At 35.6% G+C, this 23,448-nt stretch overlaps 1 protein-coding gene across 4 annotated transcripts in view; it reads right to left on the reverse strand.

Annotated features, from left to right (window-relative positions):
* Nucleotides 1-466: 466 nt before the first annotated feature.
* Nucleotides 467-23,448, reverse strand: part of LOC105477414 (EPH receptor A3) — a 357,860-nt gene continuing 334,878 nt past the window's right edge. For 2 of the 4 annotated variants that reach the window (XM_071092556.1, XM_071092555.1), the window contains exons 16-18: nt 10,814-10,936; nt 9,803-9,958; nt 467-3,158 (exon numbers count right to left, since the gene is read on the reverse strand). In XM_071092556.1, the coding sequence (XP_070948657.1) occupies nt 3,053-3,158; nt 9,803-9,958; nt 10,814-10,936 (385 nt within the window). In that variant the 3' untranslated portion in view covers nt 467-3,052. The remainder of the gene's footprint in view (nt 3,159-9,802; nt 9,959-10,813; nt 10,937-23,448) is intronic. The other 2 variants (XM_071092557.1, XM_011733891.2) reach the window with 2 other exon arrangements.

The raw sequence follows: 23,448 nt of genomic DNA on the forward strand, positions 1-23,448 counted from the left end.
TAGCTTGCAAATTAACCCAGTTGGAAGAAAAATAGGGCCAAGGGAAGAAGACAAAGAATGAGAGAATTAACCCTGTTGACATTGTTTGAATTACTGGTAGCTAGGGAGTTTATCCCCAGATAATTCTGTCACTTCTAAACATTTTCTTTTTTAGAAAATTAATACAATTTAATTGTTTTCTGTTATTTGTAATCAAAAGAGAACTGCCTATTACAGTTGTGTTTATTAACTTCGAAATAATATTTACTGATTATTTTTCTGGTTTATTCATAATGAGATGTAGACCAAAAACATGTGGATTACACAATGTAAATCCCTCCTCACTAATGGAGAATAAAAACCCAGAAGCATATTTTTTGTGACTTATGTAAATTTCATTATTTTGCTTTTAAATAAGCACATATTTTTATATATTTTTTTAAAAACTAAACTTCAAAGACCACTTCTGTATTCCAATCTGTAAAAAATATTTTCATTATGTTTATTATAAAAATATAAATGTTTCCACTACAAATCATTTTACATTAGTAAGAGGCCATCTACATTGTACAACATAAACTGAGTAATATTTTGAAAAGACAAGTTTAAAGTAAACACATACTGCCAATCATATCACATTTATACATGGCTTGATTGATATTTAGCACAGCGTAAACTGAGTGAGTTACCAGAAATAAATAATATATGCAAATCAAATTTAAGATACAAAACAGATCATATGGTACATAACATCGTGAAGGAGTTGCGACCTTATGTTTACTGAAAGTCAATGCAGTTCCTGTGCAAAGAGATGGCCATAAGCATTCTAGTACTTCTACTCCACGGTTAAGAATCGTACACTTATGTTTACATATGTACAGGGTAAGAATTGTGTAAAGGAAATTTATGAGAGGTCAAGTAGAAAAATATTAATAAAATGAAGAACAGTATATGGTGTATACAACCTCTACTTTCAAATGGAAATCACAGCCAAAATAAGTGAAACAGATTCAACAATCCTCAACTTCTATTAGTTTATGAAATGCATGGGTTTTGTTGAGTGTGCTCAGAATAGTACCTAAAAAAGTAAATATTAGTCTGGGAAAAAATTAGATTGAAACCATATTCAGATCTCATTCTAACACTCCAAACACAAAATACTTGATTAAAAAAAATGTTTTCTAACTGCTGACAGGAGGTATAATGAAATTTGTGATTAATTTTATAATCACAAGTGTATTTTTAAAAATGTCATGCTCTTATATATCCAATACAGAATTCTAGTAGCCTGATTTGACTCAGGAATATTGCCAAGATTTGAGAAACAATCTTATATCTGAAGGAGCACAATCTAAGTCTTATTACACTAAACCTACAACAGATTAGCACTTGTGAATTTTGATTTCTGATTGTAAGCTGTGTTTCATTAGTGTTCCGTTTTGCATAAGAACATTAAGTTTGCAGCATTGTTTTATCCATTCTGTTCTTGTGATGTATGCATTTCTTATACTCAAGATCATATCAGCATTAGAAAGAGTATTTATAGAGCTACAGTGTTGCTTCAGAATATATTACTAGCTAGATATCCACCAGGTACATCTTTTCAAAATTACTGAGCAAGCTCATAGTTAGCCTTTATGTAATAGTAAGTCTAATCCCTGTGATGAGAAATCTCTCTCCTGCCTACACATTTGAGGCATTTGCTAGATGACCAACTATTCTGAAAATGTTACATCCAGTAAATTCAAAGCAGTACACCAAAACTGCACCATGTGCATTGAAGTGGAAGACTCTTAAAGATAATAATACCTGGCACTAATGATCACAATAATTAATTAATTCACCTAAACACCAGTGATACAGAGGAGTAGTTCTGTTATCGTCATTCTCTATAAGCAGTTCAGCAAGTTTAAGCAACAATAGTAAGTGACTTTTCAAAGCCAGTGAGCAAGTAATTTTTTTTTCACTCATGCATTGGCCTATGTGCTGTGTTGCCAATTAGTGCAGCAATCTATATAGGATTCCAATTCTCTCCAGTGTAGCTATTCTCGGAAACTCTAACCCAGCTCCTTCACTAAAGGAGGGAGTTGATAGGCTCTAAGCACCAGAGCAGGAAAGGTATGTTATCTGGTTGAAAAGCCATTGCATACAAGCTAGTATATTACACTAAGTTGTGAGCATACAGTTTATAATAAGTGGAGAGGCAAGAATGATTAGGATAACAGACTATGAGAGATTTGGTTAGTGTATGAACAGGAAAAGTATTTCATTTTTAAAAAATATATGTAAGTGGATGGTTCAAAAAATCTGAAAGAAACCCATCATTATCTGTGTCTAGTTAGACTGCTGACAATTTGAGAGAGCATTTGGCACTTGGCTGTAACAAATCCATATTAAATCATCAAGGCATAAATAGAAAACAATAAAAACAATTCAAAAGAAAATAAATATGTACTTTTTTCAAAAATTAAGACATTTCTTTACATGATATACTTAAGGAAGCTAACAATTTAAAAATGTATAGTACTTAAAACAACTACAAATTTCTTCTCTATATGCTTTAAACAGATAAAAGAGAATAATGCAGTGATAAGGTAGTAAATATGGCCAGATAGTTTGAGGTATAAATTCCTCTATGTTGCTTGCTTTAAAAGAAACAGAATACCTGTTACAGATTTCCTCTGTATATAAAAATATTACAAGTCTTTTCTTTTGTGGCTACACCTAAACAAAGCCACCATGTCCGTTTTGTTATTTCACTTGTTTTGATTTTATGATAGTCAGTTTATGATCAATGGCTATATGCTAGTTCTTCACCATTTTACGCTGAAGAATTAAATTTAATCCATTAACTAATATTTAAAAAAGCAATTACAAAAAAATACCCCACCCACCCATCCACTAAATGATAGGGGAAAATAAAGAGTTTTTCAATTCCATTTTAAGGCATTTGTACTCATATTTGAGTGTCTTATTGGACTTGGAACTTCCACCAGTATCTCCAGCATTATTGTCTGTGTGCAGGATGATGCTACACCTTCCACAGCCACCACTTCCTTCCAGAAGTAGTGCTTTACACGGGAACTGGGCTATTCTTTGATTGTGTTTCTAGAGCTGTAATGCTACTGATGACCTTCTTCTGTGGCCCAACCACCGTGACACCAACCTTTTTCATGTCACTGTAAAAAAAGAAAACAATGAAAGAATCGGTTTCTTCGATAGTATATAAGCAGATTTTCAATTAGCACAATTTGCACAACGATATATTCTAGTACTGTGGACCTAATTGCCTGATATTTATACCATCGGGATTATGTCCTGACTGTTCCACCATCTTGTAGAAGACTATATAGATGGTGTAGTGGCTTGAATGGTGTTTCCTCAAAATCTCTGTCAATCCCAAACCTCACCATGTGATGTTATTTGGATCGAGGGCCTTTGCAGATGTAACCAGTGCATGGATTAGGAAAATGCCATACTGGATTAGGGTGGTACATAAATCCAATGATGGTTTCCTTATAAGAGAATAGGATACACAGAGAAGAAGGCGATGTACAAATGGAGGCAGAGATTGGAGTTATGTTGCCACAATTCAGAGAACACTAGGATCCACCAGAAGCTAGAAGAGACGAGGAAGAATTCACCTCTAGAGACTGGAGCAATCGTGGTACTGTCGCATCTTAATTTCAGATTTCTGCCACCAGAATTCTAAGAAAAAATTTTCTGTTGTTTAAGCCAATAAATTTGTAGTAATTTCTTGTGGCAGCCTTAGGAAACTAATAGCGATGATCACATATTCTTTGTGGGGCTTTATCTCTTTCCCTTGAATCTGGGGACTACTTTGACTAACAGAGTATGCCAGAATTGACACTGTATCACTTTCTTCACTCCGGTCTTAGGAAACTGCCAGCCTCTACTTATTGCTTTCTTTAGTAAATTTGTGTTAAGCCCACTAACTGGCAGCCATTGTTTAGGTTGCTGTTGATAAACGGAGTACAAAAAAAAAAAAAAAAAGAATCCCAGTTCTCATGGAATTTACCTTCTTGTGGAACAAGACGGGGGCTCTAGAGCTACCATATAAAAAGTCTGACTATCTGACAGTATTGCACAGGAGAGGCCACATGTAAGCACTCTGGCCTACAATCCCAGGTAAGACCAGCTCTGTAACTAACTGCACCAAGGCAGACGTCGAAATGAAAGCATCTCCAGCCCTCCAGACCAGATCAGTCCATTTGTCAGCTGTAAGCTTCTGTCAACATCAACTTCAGAGCATAAAGAATCATTCATCTGAGCTCTGCCCTAATTTATAACCCACAACACTGTGATGTCTAATAAACCTGTTGCTGTTTTAGCCTTTAAGTTTTGGGGGAGCCTGCTGTGCAGTCGTAGATAACTGGAATAATCTCATTAAAGTACACAGTTCTTTCAAAGTAGAAAAACTATGACAAAGACATATCTCTTTTTATTAAATATATAATAATTTAAAGTCGGAAAGTAGGCATTAAAATAAAGACTATAAAAACATAAGGAATTTCATTTAGGAAAAAAGACAGCTAATGTGCAAATGGTTAATTATATATTCTTGTTTCAAGTAATCAATTCATATATCCATGTCTTTCAGGATTGAGGGATGCTCAAATATCCCCTTCTAATGACAGCTTCCCCAACCCTCCTATTTAATATTTTAAAACCTTTCTATACTTGTATCTGTACTTTCTGTTTTCTTTTCTTGTTTCATTTTCTTCCAAAGCATTGATTACCATCCAGCATATTGACTTTCTGATTTATTTTCTTTATTCCCTGTCTTGTCCCACAAGAAGGTAAATTCCATGAGAACTGGGATTCTTTTTTTCCTTTTCTTTGGACTCTGTTTATCAACAGCAACCTAAACAATGGCTGCCAGTTAGTGGGCTTAATACAAATTTACTAAAGAAAGAAACATACAAAATCTATTTTTCTGGGTAAAGACGACCAGGGCATAATGTATCATTTGTCAAGGAGAGCCAGGAAAATTCAGAATGGCAAGGAAAAAAGAAAACATGTGAACACACCACACACACACACACACACACACACACACACACACACACACACACACACACACAGAGGGGTTTCCTTTACACTGACCATAAAGAAAGAAAAAATTGGGAATTCAACTACATAGAAATGGATTAATCGATTTCTTAAGAAATGGGTTCCTAGGCAATAAAGGTGTTCAAGAAGACGATAGGTAACCATTTGAAAAGAAATGTAGTTGTTATTTAAGCATCAGGGCATTAAATTAACCAAGATTCTGCTGAATTCCTACCATCTGGGCTGAGAAAGTTCCTGATGACCTGAAGGTTCCCTCCCTGCTGACTGTCAAAGGGCTGATAAATCCTCTGTGGACAGCTTGTGCCTTGCCTTAGGCCCTGTCTGATCATACTCTTCCTCAGGAAGGCTACTGGGGATGTATGGGAATGTGAGGCTTGCCACGCTTAGGGTAACTGTGGATGATGAAAGCCTTCACTTAGAGTAATGTATGCTACTTCTGTTGATCGCTGCCTTTGAGAATGTGCATTACATGATTTTGATAAACGTACCATGAATCTATCTTTAAAATAAAGAATACACATTTCTCCACTCATCCCCAAACTATAGCAAAGTCAGTTTATGAGTCTAGAGCCAGAAAACAGGACAGATACAAGTATGGGTACGCAAATGAATAGATGGTCACTCTTTCTTCTTTCTTTCATCTTCTTCCAATACCATATCATATGTTTTGTGACTAGTTGATTTTTTGTCCTTTGTCTCTTCCCTTTCCCCTTCTTAAAATAATAGTCATGGAAAGTAAATATACATACACACACACATTTATATACATATATATACACACATATATACACACACACACACATTTATATAAGTAAATATTTATAAAATATTTATATATTCCAATGCAGTAATTGTCTGAGCTCTTTGAGAAATTTAAGCATAGTTACTGAGTACTACTTGCTATGATGTTTGGCCCTGATCTTCCTTCTGAACTGAAGCATTCATCCCCAAGTGGCTGGAAAAAAAAAATGTGATGCTGAGTTCACAGACCGATTTGGGACGTTCCTCATCACTTCTTCATATATGCACCTCCTGAGTGTATTCCTCAAAAAATGTTCTGCCAAAAACTGTTTTACATTCTGTGTCTGTGAACCCAATATAAGCAAACATATATATAGGTTTATGTATAATATATAATGTATTTTATATATGTTATATATGTGTTATATAATATATAAATGTAGATAATATGTAATATATATTTTAATATTATATATGTTTATATAAATATACTATATATAAATGTTTTATATTTTTTTACTTAATGCAAATGATTATATTGGGCTTTTGAAAAGAGAATTAAAGTAATTATCCTTTTGGGTTATTCCTTAGCTAGGGTTTTTAAACACCCTCTAGTCTCTCTATTCTTGCCAGAATATCTTCTGTCCACTTATCTGCCATGTCCACTTCTCTGCCATGTCCAAAATAACTTGGAACTCCCAGTTGCTGCTGTCTCTATAACACTCTGTGTGCTCATTTCATTTTGACTGTCCTGTTCAGAAGAGTGGTGGAAAAGTTTAAGACTAAAGAGCAGCTCCAGACTGAGACCAGAGGTTAATGTGTTATCTGGTACTTCAAAGGCAAAGGGATAGGTGATGACACTTTGAAAATGGCATCCAAGGGTGCAGGATAATGACATGTGGCAACTAATCTGCTTAATATTCATTCCACACACTTAATTCTCTCTCTAGTTTCACAGTCACAGTGACTCTAACCTTTCCCTTTCTCTCTTCCTTTCTCACTTTAACCTTCCTAAATCCATCTTAGGTTATGAAGTAATGTCTTGAAATACGTATTTATTAAATGAAATTGCATATGTTCTGGGCTTTGTTCAAAAATTAGATAACTTGAGTAGCTTGCATGTCAATGAACTCTCTAACGAAAATAAATTAATATGAATTTGAATGTGAAATTTTATTGATCTTTTCCTATACTTTGGCAGCCTGAATAGAAATAAAAAAGAGATTCACTATTCATCTTAGGTATCTTTTTCTATTCTAGGAGAATCTCTACAGTTATTTGGTCAAGCGAATCATTTCTGAATTGAGTCTGGATGGCACAAAGAAAATAGAAACTGAAAGCAATCAAATTCAAACAATAAGCCCAAGAGCCTGAAAGAAAGCTAAAATATCTAGCTCAATATTTTACAGTATTTATGCTGAAAATGTTGCCTCATTATATTTACCCCAATTATTAGTATATTAAAGATTTCTAATAAATTCTCATTTTGTAATATAAACTAAGAGCATGAGGTGCATGACACTACAAAGACTCAAGAAAAAAAGCAGCTCCTTTCAAGAAGGAGTGTTAGGGCAATAGATGTTAATCCCATATTGTCCCTGAACTGAGGAGAAAGGACATAGGAAGGAATATTGTGGGGAGTGTAATACAGACATATCCATACCACCTGACTCAGTGTGAAGGACAAACCTGAACAAGCTGTCTTTCAGCAAAAGTCAGCTTTTATCTTAAATGTATTTGCACAGGTTGTTCAAATAATAATAACAATTAAGTAAAAATATTCCAACCAGCCAAAAAGAATTTGACGTCCAACACAAGTAACGTCGCTAACTTGGAAGTATGACAAATGCTGTCATTCACTTTTTCAAAGCAAATAGCTTTCTTATCACATTCATAGCATATAATGGCTGACAATATTTGAATTGCAAACTAGCAGTTAATCTTATTAACAGTGTTCTGCCTTATACATTTCAATATAGTGTTTCAATATCTAAAAGTTTCGAGTGTTGATATTTTATTGAGAATAAACATTTGCATAACTTTGCCTTAGAAAATCTGTCAATGATGTGGAAATGTTCAACTTTGCGTTTGCTTTTTGCTGTGCTTCTGTGCTTTATAGCAGGTGTTTTGTATGTCATAACCCTAACTGTTTATATTACTAGAAAAAAGGATCTATAAAAATATTTAAATACATGACTATATCCTGAGACTGTATCTGACCAAAATACGTACCATGGAAACCCAAAGTGTACTGTCGATTGGGTCAGAAGTCTATTCAATATACACCACATTCCACTTTGAACAGGAGTGTTGGTGCATGTTAAATAGACTAGAGTAAGTTTATTTTTTTAGAACGAGTCCTCCTCTTTAATAGTAATAAACTCTTCCTGTAAGTCTTCTGTGGCTTTATGTCCTTCTGACTGTAATGTTGCACCAAAAATTATAAACTTATTTATTTGTTTGTTGGGCACTTATATCTATTAATTACATGGCACATTCCTTTTTGGCATCTAATCTGTCATTTTTCACAGTAATGCTGAATGATTGACAGAGTGGCAATGAAAGTCTTTATATATTCTATAATATTTAAATATTTAAATATTATTGGGAGATGATAATACTTAAAGAAACTTGGAGGACTAAAGGGTTTATTTAATTTAACAAAGATCAAAGGAAGACTGACACAAAGATGAACACAGTTTCCCAATAGACCATGCAAGCTACAGCATTCTGGACAATTTTTGGTTTATCTATCCAGTACACACCTCTTTCTTTGGGACAGTTCTCTATCTTATCTTCAGGAAAGGGCCCCTGCAGCCAAGTTCATACTACCTCATTCTACTGCTTTTGCAGGTAAATGACTAGATACTAGCACACATATGACTTTGGAGGTGCCAATGCACAAGAGGGACTGAGCCAGTCCTACTTTCTCTCCTGGGAACTTAGAATTAGGGGAGTTGGACCCTGGTCAGTTGAATAGCACTAGAAGGCTCTATGACCAACAGTTGAGAAGGGCAGGTTTTAGCTATGTGCATGGGAATCCAGAAAACGCCACTGTGCAGAAAAAGAAAAAATGAAGCAGTCACATTAGGAAGTGAAGTAAATTGGTTCTCAATCACAGAGAGATGAAGAATGTGACTTCCAACTCTTAATTTATCAATTCCAAAACACCCTGCTTTGTGAATAAGAACCAAATTTTTAACTATTCTCTGGATTCACTTGATTCTTTATATATACCCTTTCCTTGAGTCCATGTGTTTCTCATATCAATAGATTCCTGTTACCAAAAGATTATTGTCCACAAAATATAGCATATTATACTTGATTATTACTGGCTTTTAACACATAAAACTATCAACTAATATTAATATATGATGCATATTTTCTTTCTCATCTGGCAATAAGCCTTTTGAGGAAAACTCAAAAATTCTGTCTTAAACCTAATTATAACTTCATTTTCTAGCATGATATCCTTCACACAGTAGACAATGATGAATACATGATGTTATGTTTATTTAGCAACAATGAAAACTAGTTTTAGACTTTAATACCTTTCCTTGTACACCAGATTATCCACTTGGTTCTCAATTTTCCTTATTCACAGATGTTAAGCTTTAGTAAAAATAACAGAAAAATCACAAAATGCAGAAATATAATAATCATCAATCTATGTCTGCTAATGTTTTAAATTAGGGTCTTGGGTCTGCAGTGTGGTTATGGGTGTGAATCTGTTGGTTGATCTGTAGGTCATATCTGGTCTATCTAAACACACTGATCCTTGGCCCTATCTTGAGGGAGGAAGACACATCAATATGTATCAATCCAGAAGCTGTGGGCCACAAGGAGACCCAGGGCCCTGATTAGCAAATCCAGGAGATAGTACCTCAGATCTACCACTAATATTTATAACATGTCAAGTCAAGACATGAATATTCAGCAGAAAGTTCAAAAGATCATTCATTCTTCTTAATGAATTTTTTTTCCTTACTCTGTGGAAATCTTGGCTATTGTGTCACAAGAACTGTACTCCACGCCTGTGAAGATTTCCTTGCAATGTGCTGTCCGGACACCATTAAGCCAGTCACCTGTTGTGCGGAAGGTAGTGATATCCACATTGCTTTGGTCCAGAAGAAGGTTTGATGGCCTGCAAGGAAAAAAAAACACCAACGGGAGACAGATCAGGAGTCAGCAGAGTTGCTGTGTGTCAAAATTTGACACTAACATCAGCAGGAACATCCAGACTTCATACGGTGTTCCTGTTCATTTGTGGAATTTATCTGCCATGAAAGCTTCATCTGTTCAAGCTGGCAGCTTGGAGGAACGCCGTGTAATCATCTTGTCTAAGTTCTCCCCTTCTCCATCCACAAGTGCTTTTTAAATCACTGAAAATTTGCCAGTGAAAGACATAAATATATCCATACATATTTTATTATCATTTAATTGGTTTAATCACTAGCAAAAATGGTAGTAATTTAGGATACAGTTGCAGTAGGGAGGACACACTGAATTCTTTGCTGTCTGCTTTGATGATGGATTCAGTTTGAATATTTAAAATATTTCCCACTGGATGTTTGTTTGTTAGACATTGTGCAGGTTGCTGTCTAAAGAATGGCTTGAACAATCTAGGGTATACCTACAGCAGGACATAAACTCAACACAGAGTTAAATAATGTTGCATGTGATTAAAAATAAAAATAAAAAGTAATAGAAAAAAGTAGATGACTGACAAGAAAAAACATTCTTGCGTATTTGACACCAAATGAAGTTCACACATACACACACACAGACTCAGAGAGGGATTGTAATTGTGATTTATATTGCACAATACAATCAGCATTAAGAAAAAGGGCCAGGCGCGGTGGCTCACTCCTGTAATACCAGAACTTTAGGAGGTCGAGGCCGGCTGATCACCTGAGGTTAGGAGTTCGAGGCCAGCCTCACCAACATGGAGAAACTCCATCTCTACTAAAAATACCAAATTAACCGTGGTGGCACATGCCTGTAATCCCAGCTACTCGGGATGCTGAAGCAGGAGAATCGCTTGAACCTGGGAGGCGAAGGTTGTGGTGAGCTGAGATCGCGCCATTGCACTCCAGCCTGGGCAACAGGAGTGAAACTCCATCTCAAAAAGAAAGAGAAAAAGAAAAAGGACTTCCTTCCATGTAGGATTTTTTTTTATATATAAATACAGGCTTACCCATCTATCTATGAATGCCCGCAAGACCTGGTAAATCAATGGAATGGAAGAGGCATAAAGGAAACGAAGGAGACAATGTTTGCCTCCCTGAAGAGCCAAAATAAGCAATCAGTTGGTGAAATGTCTTTGGTATGTCCCCCCCCCCTTTTTTTTTTTTTAGCTCTTAGTGGCCTCTTTAATTGTCCTTTGACTTATAAGACTGGAGCCAGTCACGAGGTGAACAATTTATTGACTTATATCTTCTTTATTCTTAAGGAAGGGAGCTTGGGCACAAGGTAGTTATAAAAGCCTTTAGTTTTGGATGAATAATAACAACAACAGAAATAAGTTTTGAAGGCCCTTGTTTTCATATTGTATCGAACGTTCATGTGCACTCAATGTGGCAGGCATGATGCTAAGAATATTCCACAGACACGAAGGACCTTAATCTTTACAGCACCTGTTAGGCACTGATGCTATCCCCTAAGACAGATAAAGAAGCTGAAACTAAATCACATTAAGTTACAAATCTGAGTTTCCTCAGGCAAAAGAGGCAGAGCTGGCATTTAGACCCACATTATTCTATTCCACAGCCCATATTCTTGACTGCTACACTGAGCCATTTAGGTAAAACTTTGTTCATATTGCATTTCCCTGTTTTTTTCTTCAACGATTTATGATTCCATCATTTGGCACATTCGATGTTTACATGCCCTGAAGTTTAGTACACAGATACTGGAACCATAAGGCCTGAGTTGAATCCCAGGTATACCACATACTATTTGTGTGACCTTGAGGAGTTTCTTGTCTGTTTCTTCATCTGTAAAATGGGGATGATGGTGAGGATATCGATTTCACACCAATGAAGATTAAATGAGCATATGTAGGTAGCACTTAGAACAGTGCTGGCACATAATAAGCACTATCTGTTAGCTGTTCATTATTCTTACATAAGGTAACACTTTTGGTGAAATGGTTAAACTTCTGAAAACTTCAAAAAGAAAATAGCAGAGTAAATATCAGTTTATATATAATGCTGGGAATGCAATGATCTTGTTAACCACCATTTTAAGTAACTAGAAATTTAGTCATATATAATATTATGTACATAATAGTATAACAATCCTGGAAAGTAGCCATTATTAGGGGCTTCATTAGAATAGTCAATAACTTTTACAACTTGACAATCATTCCATAGCAAATGCTTGAAAACAGAAGTGCTATTCTGCTGTCTGTGATTTTTTTCGTTATCGTAATAAAATACAGTATTAATATGAAAACTATATATATCATAGCTTAATCTTTATTGAATAATTAAGAGGGTACATTTTGACTTTTTGCCATTTTAGTTATTCAGAATCTTTCATTAAAAATCTCCAAAATTAGGAATATTAAAACTACAACTTCATATTTTTCTTATGTACTTGAAAGATTTGTCTAAGTGAAGTCCATCATTTGAAGTGCTTAAATTCAAAGTTTAGAATTTGTGGTGAGAAGATGCCAAAATAAATAATATATCGATATGCATTTATCCTTATTTTAGAAATAAATTTAGGTCTCTAAGGGGCTAATTTCAATATCTTTAGAAATAGCACGGAATAATAGCAAAATGAACAATATACATGAAATAAAACCGTATTATGTTTTACATATGAGTAGCAATCATTGATTACCATCTAGGATATGTGGTAAAAGCTCCTGTTCTAAATGAGAAAATCTGTGAAGAAAATCTGTGTCAGCTCTGCTCACACCTAAATAGGTCTTTTGATTGAGAGGTTTCTACCACTTCTGGTGATATTCTTCAACTTACTCCCTTATGCACAACAGGCCTGCTCAAGCGTAAAGTTGATGTGAGCCCAGACAATTTTAGATAGTGCCCTACACCTACATGTTATTACTTGGAACATATGAGAAGTTTGTGAATTCACTATCTGGGTTTTTACAGGGATGCATTAAATGTATTTGATAAAAATGGTCACATTTTAGTGCAGTTTTAACCCTGAGTTTCAGAAAAAAAAAATTGTAACATTGGTTCTGACTCTATTTTCATACTCTGTGGAAAATATAGATTAATAGTCCCCTCCCTGTGATGGTCATTTGTGTAGTGGAGGGCAGTTGAAAATGAAGGATTCTTCAACCTTCTGTCCATTAGACTAAACTCAACTACTTCAATCCTTTCTATTTCACAAGTTCAAATTATACATTGAAAATTGTATAATTATAAACTTTCTTTCATTGGAAAAGTTTCAGCTTCTGTATAATTTCTATATAGTTTCTATTTCTATGATACAGTTTAGTTTTACCAACTCTCAGAGATTATCTAAAAAAGATTAGGCATTATTATATAAATATTACTTTTTTCCTTTAGCAATATCTGGAAAACTATAAAATATAAATATAACATTTCATATGTTACTTTCTTCTGAAACATATATGCAAGCAACTTTCTATGATTTTATAAATTACTCATGTGAGAAAGAAAAATCGCTTATTTTTATAATTGAAAATTTTGTGTTTTTGTTGTTTACCTAAGAACTTCAGGAATTACAGATACACAATCCAGGTGTCAAAATGTACACAATGTTCTTGGGTTTTTTCAGCATAGCTATCATGAGTGAAATAGCCTCCGTCACTAGCAAGCATTAGATATTACATTAGACTCATTGGATAAGTCACTGAACCACTAAAAAATGGATAAGAATAGCATTAAATCAGGTGTGAGAAGATTTTATAAGAAAAATGATGTGAAACCTAGAATGAGACAAGACATTAAACTATCTACAGGCATGCGTGTGCACGCACCACAGTTTCTCTGTCTACAGTAGCTGGAGCACAGAACCTTATGTCAAGTTTTAGTCCCATGAATAGTAATACTTTCTTATTTATGGGTTTGTGGGTATGAAGAATCAAACCCCAGGACATTTATTCAGAATATTTATGAAGTGTGCCTAATAGCAAAATGCAGAATTCTTTCTTCTCAGTTCAAAATAGTTTGTACTTTTACACTCAACCCTTTAGCCAGACTCAACAAGAGTTTAGAGAAAATTAGTATAAACAAATTGAAATAGAACAGGACGTGTGGATTAAGGATTAGTGACCCCAACTGAGTTTGTCTGCTTATGACTTGGATCAAAGTACATCCAAGACAAAAAAAAAAAATGACCTAATTTTAATGCCAGTGACCTCAGAATAACCAGCCCTGCAAAGTATCATTTTTCCACTTCCAGGATTTCTCTGGGGATTTCAAATAAAAATTGGTTCCTTTCCTCCTCCGAGAGGACATCTGGAGAGTTTATCAATGGATAGGAATCTGTCTCTCCCTGTGAAGAGCCTGTGATGTCTCTTCATGCGCACCAAGGGAATCTGGGCCTTGGAGCAGCTGCAGGCCTTGCCGTTTTTTCAGCCCCAGCCCCAGACATCGGGTCTGAAGGGGAAATTTATAGGCTGGGTGCTGTGCACCGTGAGCTCACACTTTTACTAGACAAATTAGATAGGTTTCAATCCATGCAGCTGTGAACGATGTCCTACAGAGCTCCACCTGATCTTTTACAGCTTTTCATAAATCAGTACCTACTGGCTGCAGACCGCAGTCATTAAAAAGAAATCATGGAAATTACATGTTTGCTCAGGGGAAGTGAAAAATAACTTTCTTCCCTTTCTTTCTCCCTCCTTCTATTAAGATTTGTGAATTATTCTTTCATGGGTTTTCATACTGTTGCATTAGAGAGGTACACATCTAGTTTATTCCCATCGAATCCTATTTTAGCTGTAAATAGGTGCATAAAAATTAGCACCAGATACTGGGGAAAAACCTCAACAAACAACTGCCAATCCCAGGAATATCTTCGGATAATAATCTTATTTCAATGCTATCTTAGAATTCTGACTCACTAGTTATCCATTTCTGACTTAATAGACTCCTTTTGATTTATAAAGAGATTTACTCCTCAAACATCAAAAATAATAACTAATACACATTTCTTGAATAAGTATATGACTATTATGAATAGAAGGAGGTAATAATATTCAAGATGCATACCGAAACATTATACTTATTTCTTATTTGTTGTGAATAGTTTCAGGAATATATTAAACCTAAAAAGTAACTTTTTAAGCCAAAATACTAATAATTATATGTGAATTTATTATTGTTTGAGACTAGTAATACATTTTTTCAGTACATTTTATAAATTTTTTTAAAATTTCAAATGTTTCCCCATTGTATTTCAGGGGGAAGATCTTATATTTGTCAATTTATTTTAATGTTGATTGCTGATGACCTTGATCTTTATCACTAAAATTAAAAATCCAGATACGATAAAATGAATTTAATTTGTCATCAGTAACTAAAAATAATTTTGAATATATACAGTTCCCAACAGGAACCTAGTACATAAATGACACGTTAAGGAGAAATAAAGTCATTGTATTTATTTTAATTATCTCTAGGCCTTAAGGACAAAAATCTTTGAAGTTATAGCCGTTACATCTGGTTTAATTCCTCCCTGTGGTAAAATTAGCTGCTTTGATTTTAAGATTAAAAAAGAGAGAGAGAGAGAGAGATCACTTGGGTATTCGGCATATTTGTTTCCCTCTAAAAGGTTCTGTATCATATTTGTTCACTGAGGAAAGTCACCCTGTCAGTTTCAGAATTTGAGGTCAAAGTCATTTTGAGGAATAAAGGCAGATTGTATTTTGGTTGTTAGATTTATCTTGAAGGATATGGTATTTGTCAAAACAGCAGTTATTCTCAAAAAGAATTCTATTATGTACTCTTAAAGATCAGAAACTTTTTACTAATACTTGTTTATTTTATTAACTGGGAAAAATATGAGTATTGTTTATTTTTACTCCTCTCTATGCTGCAAGTTAATAAAAATAAATCCCTTCAAAGTTAGTGATCAATGCCATGAAACAATATATCTAAAAGCATTTCAATTAAATTAACTAAATATAATTGGGTATGCAGAACCTTGTTCTAAATATTATTAAATATATTGCTTAAGTCTTTGTGTCATGAATTTTGTTGCCTTCCATTTAAAACCTTGTTCTAAGTATATTGAATGTATTATCTAATTTTTTTGTGTCAAGAATTTGAATTTTATCAATTTACAATAGTATAGAAGAATTCAATAGCCTGGCTAGTGGAAATTCTGTGAACTTAAGAAATTATTTCTCTATTTCATTTTACACACATATGCACACACACACACACACATCTCTTCAAAATTAATATGGTCAATGATAAAAATCTTGTATTTTCAAAAATAAAAAGGGTATCTTACTACTTGAGTAGAAACTCATTCTTATTTTTCTGTTATTAGTCTTAACTTTTAATTTAGCTTCATTTATAAAAATAAGTGAATAAATTTATTTAAATCTATAAGTTATATTATAAAAATAATCTTTCACAATACGTTTTCAAAAAATAAATGTGTATTTCTCTTATATGTACAAAATAATGTGTTGGGAAGTTAAAGAATATTTTTTATTTTAAGACTATTTTCTATTTATTTTCATAGTGGCATTTTCTATCAAGAACATCTTTAAGCAACATTCCTTTGGACCGGGCATGGTGGCTGGTGCCTGTAATCTCAGCAATTTGAAAGGCCAAGGCAGGTGGATCACCTGAGGTCAGGAGTTCAAGACCAGCCTGGTCAACATAGTGAAACCCCGTCTCTACTAAGAATACAAACATTAGTCAGGCAAGGTGGGGAGTGCCTATAATTCCAGATACTCGGGAGGCTGAGGCAGGAAAATCGCCTGAATCTGGGAGGCGAGGGTCACACCATTGCATGCCACCCTTGGCGACAAGAGTGAAACTGTCAAAAAAAAAAAAAAGAAAAAAAAACAGAAAAGAAAGAAAGAGAGATAGAAAAGAAAAAGAAAGAGAGAAAGAGAGAGAGAAAGGAAAGAAAGAAAAAGAAAGAAAGAAAGAGAAAGGGAGAACGAGAAGAAAGAAGAAAGTTTTTTTGATTCTTAAAAAAAAGAGAGGAGAGCCCTTTTTTCATTCTTTTATGCACATCTTCTTCTTTTTTTGCCTTGTCTTTTTCATTATCCAATTTTATAATTAGGTCTCTCACAATGTCATATATATTATTCCAAAATTCAAAATAGTTATCTTAATACCTCAATGTTCCTTCTTCTTCTTCTTTTTTTTTTTTTTAAGTTCTGGGACACATGTGCTGAACCTTCAGGTTTGTTACACAGGTACACATATGACATGGTGGTTTGCTGCACCTATCAACCCATCATCTAGGTTTGAAGCTCCACATGCATTAGGTATTTGTCCTAATGCTATCCCTTCCCTTGCCCCTGACCATCTGATAGGCCCTGGTGTGTGATGCTCATCTCCCTGTGTCCATGTGTTCTCATTGTTCAACTACCACTTATGAGTGAGAACATGCAGTGTTTGGTTTTCTGTTCCTGTGTTAGTTTGCTGAGAACGACGGTCTCCCGCTTCATCCCTGTCCGTGCAAGGGACATGAACTCATTTTTTAAGGCTGCATAGTATTCCATGGTGTATATGTGCCACATTTTCTTTATTTATTCTATCATTGTTGGGCATTTGGGTTGGTTCCAGGTTTTTGCTATTGTAAATAGTGCTGCAATAAACATATGTGTGCACGCCAGTTAGAATGTCGATCATTAAAAAGTCTAGAAATAACAGATGCCAGCAAAGATGCAGAGAAATAGGAACGCTTTTACACTGTTGGTGGGAGTGCATATTAGTTCAACCACTGTGGAAGACAGTGTGGTGATTCCTCAAGGATATAGAACCAGAAATGTCATTTGACCCAGCAATCCCATCACTGGGTATATACCCAAAGGATTATAAATCCTTCTACTTTTTAACTGGAAGTCTTTTCCCTCCGTTTTTGTTTTTCCTTCCCTTTTTCAGCTTTTGATAACACAATATGTACCCACCTTTTGGAAGCGGCTTGCACTGTGGTGTTCTGCAGCAGTCGAACCTCATCCTATCACCCTGATTGTTCCTCTTTCCTACCTACCACTTCACATTCTTCTGTGATATAACTCGTACTCCTCTCCAAAGCTCAAAATAAAGGGAATCTTCTTTCTCTCTTGTTGGAAGTCAATGTAGTGAGTTCACATTCTGAGATATTAATGAATGTTTCATATTTGTTTTCCTTCTCGTATTGCCATTTCCTGTCACTGGCTCCACAGCCCCTTACAAGGTGCCTAAAATCTGGATTGGCTGCCACTACACTTTGTTACATACAATGGAAACAGGAGGCATTCAAACATTTAAATTAGTTTCTTGACTATTTCCAGGAATGCTTATCTGCATGGCAGACCTGTTCTTCCTTGTGTTCTTCCACCACTGTCAATGAGAAGGCTGTACATTCAGAACGTGGAAGAATTATTTGATACCTTCCCTGTGACTCTGCGCATCTCAGTCACTATGTCCTACAGAACTCACTTTAATAAAACATTTTGAATTCACACACTGTCTATTTTCGCTGCTCTACCCTAGCAGGTCCTTTTCTCGGACTATTGAAATCCTAATTCTCTCATATGAATCCCATCACCTCCAGCCCTTTCCAGAAGTAGCTGCCAAAGAACTATTCCCTACACACAGTGCAACATATCACTTAAGTAACTTCAATGTCTCCCCTTTCCTTATGGATAAAAGCCCAAATGTCTAGAAATGACATTTAGTCTTCCATGACCTGGCGAATCATCTATCGCAGTGGTCCCCAACCTGTTTGGCACCAGAGGCCAGTTTCATGGAAGACAATCTTTTCACGAATGTGGGTGTGGTGGGGGATGGTTTCAGTATGAAACCATTCTGCCCCAGATCATCAGGCATTAGATTATCATAAGGAGTGCACAACCTAGACTCCTCACGTGTGCAGTTCACAAGAGGGTTTGCACTCCTGTGAGAATCTAATGCCCCTGCTGATCTGACAGGAGGTAGAGCTCAGGCAGTAAGGCTCGCCAGCCCGCCATTCGCCTTCTGCTTTGCCACTTGGTTCGTAACAGGCCACAGCCTGGTATCAGTCCGTGGCACAGGGGCTGAGGATCCCTGATCTATCAGGCTTTTTCCCCATAATTTCCTTTTTTTATCCTATAGTCTAGCAAAACTGTATTATGTGATGTGATTTGGAAGTATCCTACCCATTTGTGTGTCTTCCCTTTTCTGTAGTGTTCCCCCAACCTATTTTCCTGTTACCTGCCTGTAGAAATTTCATCCACTATCTGAAAGTCCCCTTTACATACAAATGCCAGAAAACTCCAAATATAAAAGCAAACTCACCTCCCTTCAGGGTTCCCGAACTCCGTTTATTTTTGCTCTAATAATTACATTTTCTGAGGGGTATTATAGTTTTCTGAATATTCTTTTTTCTTCCACATTTAAGCTGTTGAGGGTAGAAGCTATGTCTGTTATCTATATAATCATCACAGGACCTAACATAGTGTCTCACAAGGTTATTGTTGAATAAACATCTATAGCCTTGTACTGATGTACAATCAAAACTTAAAACCCGCACATCTCCTATGATTGACTCTACTTTTAGAAAAAATTAATCAATGACTAGGAAACAAGCAAAACACAAAGTTTAATATAACTTTCCTTCCGTTATCATCATCCTTTGCAGCATCTAAGTAATTGTTTGATCTGGCCCACCCTGACCATCAGCTTTTCCACCTTCCCCACTTCCAGTGATTATATTCAAAGAGACACTCTCGGTGGAAGATTCTTTGAGAATGATACTGCTATAAATCATCAACTCTAATGAAGGCTGAAAAGTGAAATGATGCATTATAAAAAGACTTCTATTGCAGTATATGCAACAACGTTTTTAAATTCAAACAATTAGTTTCAAAAAGTACTCAGTCACCAAGAAAAAGTTAAAATTTGACCATAAAACTGACTAAATCCAGAAAGACTGAAGAAACATCATTTCTACCAGAATGATGTTGTTTTTCTTAAAGGACACTACAGGGTACATGTATAAACACAGTTCTATGCACTGATCTTAGTAACTACATCATTCAGAAACTTGAGTGCTTTGTACCAGCCACGAATTCAGTTTTGAAGTCTCCTATTATATTTTTAGGAGTGTATTTCTGGACTTGAGTTGACAGAAAGGTACACATGTAGAATTTTGCTTAGGAGAACAGCTTTAGGCTTTTACCATATGATCAATATCTATAAAAAAATCTGTTCGGAGAACAGAAAAACTCTGGAATTTTTTCTACAAATTGCATCTTTTGAAATGGAAATTTACTAATGATGTCAGCAAATATTTATTAGGTATTTAGGAGACATTTATTGAGCACACATTATCAATCTGCACTGGTAATACAAGCCAAGCATGGTGTGTGCTCTCACAGGGCTTAGAGTTTATTGAGAAAATGGATTTAAAAGAATTAAAATGGAGTTAAAAGAACACACACACGCAAACACAGAAAACAGAATTAAAATACTGATGAAGAACGTGAATATGGTGCTCTGTAAAAGAATAATGACGTTAAACTTTATTTCTCTGGTGCTGCCACAGAATGAGTCAATACATACATGATGTGTAAGTTGCTTCCTTAAGGAAGAAAGGTGCAAAGGAGAATCTGAGACAAGGCAAACAGCATATGCTACAATCTTCTGAAATGCTTTTGCTTTCTGAAGGAACTAGAAGTGGCCACTGAGGTTAGAGTATTGTTTAGGTGAAGGTGGCACAAGTTGAAGGGCTAAAATGACCCCCACCTCCTCATAACTTTTGCTCCTCCTTCTACAAAGCAGCCATATAAATCAAATCATCTTACTTCTCTGGTCCAAATGCCTAATGAATTCCTCATGCATTTGAAAAATATTTCAAAGTCCTCACCATGGCCTGTGTAGCCTCAAGTGCTCTGGCTTCTGTTTACCTCCTTAGGTTCATGACAGACTCCCTTCAGTCACATTCTACTCTGCCACTTCCTAGAACTCTCCAAATCCTTTCTCATCTCAAGACTTTCGCATTTTCTTTAATCCTGCGCCAAGAATATTCTTTCTGGTGAGGGGGAGCTTACACAGTTGGCTCACTCCCTTCCTGCAGGTCTCAAACATCAACTCCTCAGACTCTTTCCCAGCTACTCCTTATTGCCCATCACGGCCATTTACCGATTTCCCTCCTCTGGTCTGTACTTGTCTGTTGTTTACTGTGCATCTTCTATCATGTAAGCTTCAGGAGGGCAGGGATCATATTTTTCCTCTTTATTTTTCTTCAGAGTCTATCCCTTGCACATGGGAGACTGGTATATAATAAAGAGGGGCAGAAAACACTATTTATTTTAAAATACACAATTAAGGTATTATTGACTATAGTCATCTCATTGTATTATATAAAAATAGTTGGTGAATAAAATTTACATGAATAAAATAAATAACGTTGGAGAAGCAAGACTTTTCAAAATTTTCTTTTAAATTAATTTATACATTTTTTCAAGAGGCAGGGTCTTGCTTTGTCACCCAGGCTGAGTGCAGTGTTGCTATCATTGCTCACTGTAACCTCAAACTCCTGGGCTTAGGCAATCCTTCTGCCACAGCCTCCTGAGTAGCTAGGACCATTGGCAAACACCACTATGCCCGGCCCATTTAAAAAAAAAAATCTGTAGAGACGGGGGTCTTGCACCCAGTCTGGAGACCAGTCTGGTCTTGGAGACACCCAGACTGGTCTCCAACTCCTAGCCACAAGTTGTCCTCCAGCCTCAGTCTCCTGTGTAGCTGGTGTTGCAGTTTCGAGCCACTCCACTCAGTCAGCAGGGCTTTTTAAACAATCAAAAGGAGACTAGAATTTTTCATAAGTGTAACATGAATTCAATATTGATTATAAACAAGTGGCTAAAACTATATCATATATGTTTTGATAAGAAGATTCTGGAGGCTGTGCAAAAAAATGTTTGGAGTTCGACAGCAATCAAAGCAGGGGACAAGTTAGGAGCCTATTGCAGTGGTCCAGGTCAGAAGATGAAACAGCCATGAGGAAAACGTTTTCAGTGAAAAGGGGTAGAGATAGATCTCATTGATCCAGATGATCACAGTGTGGAGGGCAAGAAAGAGGTCCCAAGTGTTGCTCCAATTCCTGGTTAGGTGAATGGGTAGCTGCTGGTATATGCAGTTAATTAAGCAGTGGAAGGATCAGGCCGGGGGAGAAAATTGATACATTTTCAGAATATTGACTTTGTGTCTGTGTGTCCATTATTTGAGAAGTTTGGCTGTGAAGAGTGTTAGAGAAGTAGGGAAGTAGTTGGCAGAGATGTGGGGCCAGCAGGGGTAATACTGGCAAGCAATATCTCCGAAATTTTCCAGATGAGAAAAAAAAATCACCTAAAGTTTTTGTAAAGTATCCAAACTCCATTCTCTTTTCCTGGAGATTCTTGGGATAGACCTGGATACTTGTATGTGTAACAGGTTCCCCTGGTGATAAGAATAAGATAACGAGAAAGAATATAATAGAACATATGTTTGTGGCAATGATCCTACATAAAGAAAGAGCCTGGATATGTAGAAGAGAGAGAGGGAGACAGGGAGAGAGGGAGAGTAGAGGATTAGCCTCTGACAAATAGACGGACACTTCCTTTTATAATTAGAGGAAAGAAGGACAATATGGGTAGGTGCAGGTGCCAATACATTTCTGTTTTGCTGTGGGAAGTCCCCAGCTAATGGCTTATTTTCTCAATAAAGCATTTGGCAGGGACATCACTAAAAATTAAAGAAGTGGGTCATTTTAATCAGTTATGAAAAGGATGAAATAATCATTGTCAAAAGGAGGAAAGCAAATTTTCTAAAGAGAAAAAACATTCTCGACCTAGTTGCATATAGTAGTGTGAGGTTGTCAATAATAAATGCATTATGACAAAATCTAACCCATTGTGCATTTTGATGGTAATAAGTAAAAATATAAATGTAATTGCCAAAATGTTTATACGCTGTACTTTAAGATGGTTGTGTTTTCATAGAAAATATTGATTTTTTTCTAAAATCATGTTTTATGACAAAATACATCAAACTTGTTCATGTATTAAAGAAAAATATGTAAGGAAAAAGCATTTGATATATTTCAATAAGAGTGGAAAAGTGAATTATGAAAGTATGTTAAAATTTGGATGCGAGGACATAGCCTCACATATTATGATCTGATAGTAAGAGTACTTTTCTCTATGAAACTGGTATTAGATATCCTTACATTACATTACATTACATGAGTTCGCTTTGAAAATGGTTTGAATGTTTTTATGATAGGTAAAGCCTTTTTTTTTTCCTGTGATTACTATCTACGCTGTAAAGATAAAAATAAATGGCTTCAGAGTACAAAATGAGGACCACATGGCCCAGGGAAGGACAGGCTTGTCATCCTGTTAGTTGTTAAACTGTCAGGTGAATTTCTAAGAGTCTACACAGTCTCTGTAAAGTTTGGGATAGAGATTTATCCTTATGGAATAAGTTACGGGTAGTT

Source organism: Macaca nemestrina, chromosome 2 (assembly GCF_043159975.1).
Source record: "Macaca nemestrina isolate mMacNem1 chromosome 2, mMacNem.hap1, whole genome shotgun sequence".
Classification (NCBI taxonomy): Eukaryota; Metazoa; Chordata; class Mammalia; order Primates; family Cercopithecidae; genus Macaca; species Macaca nemestrina.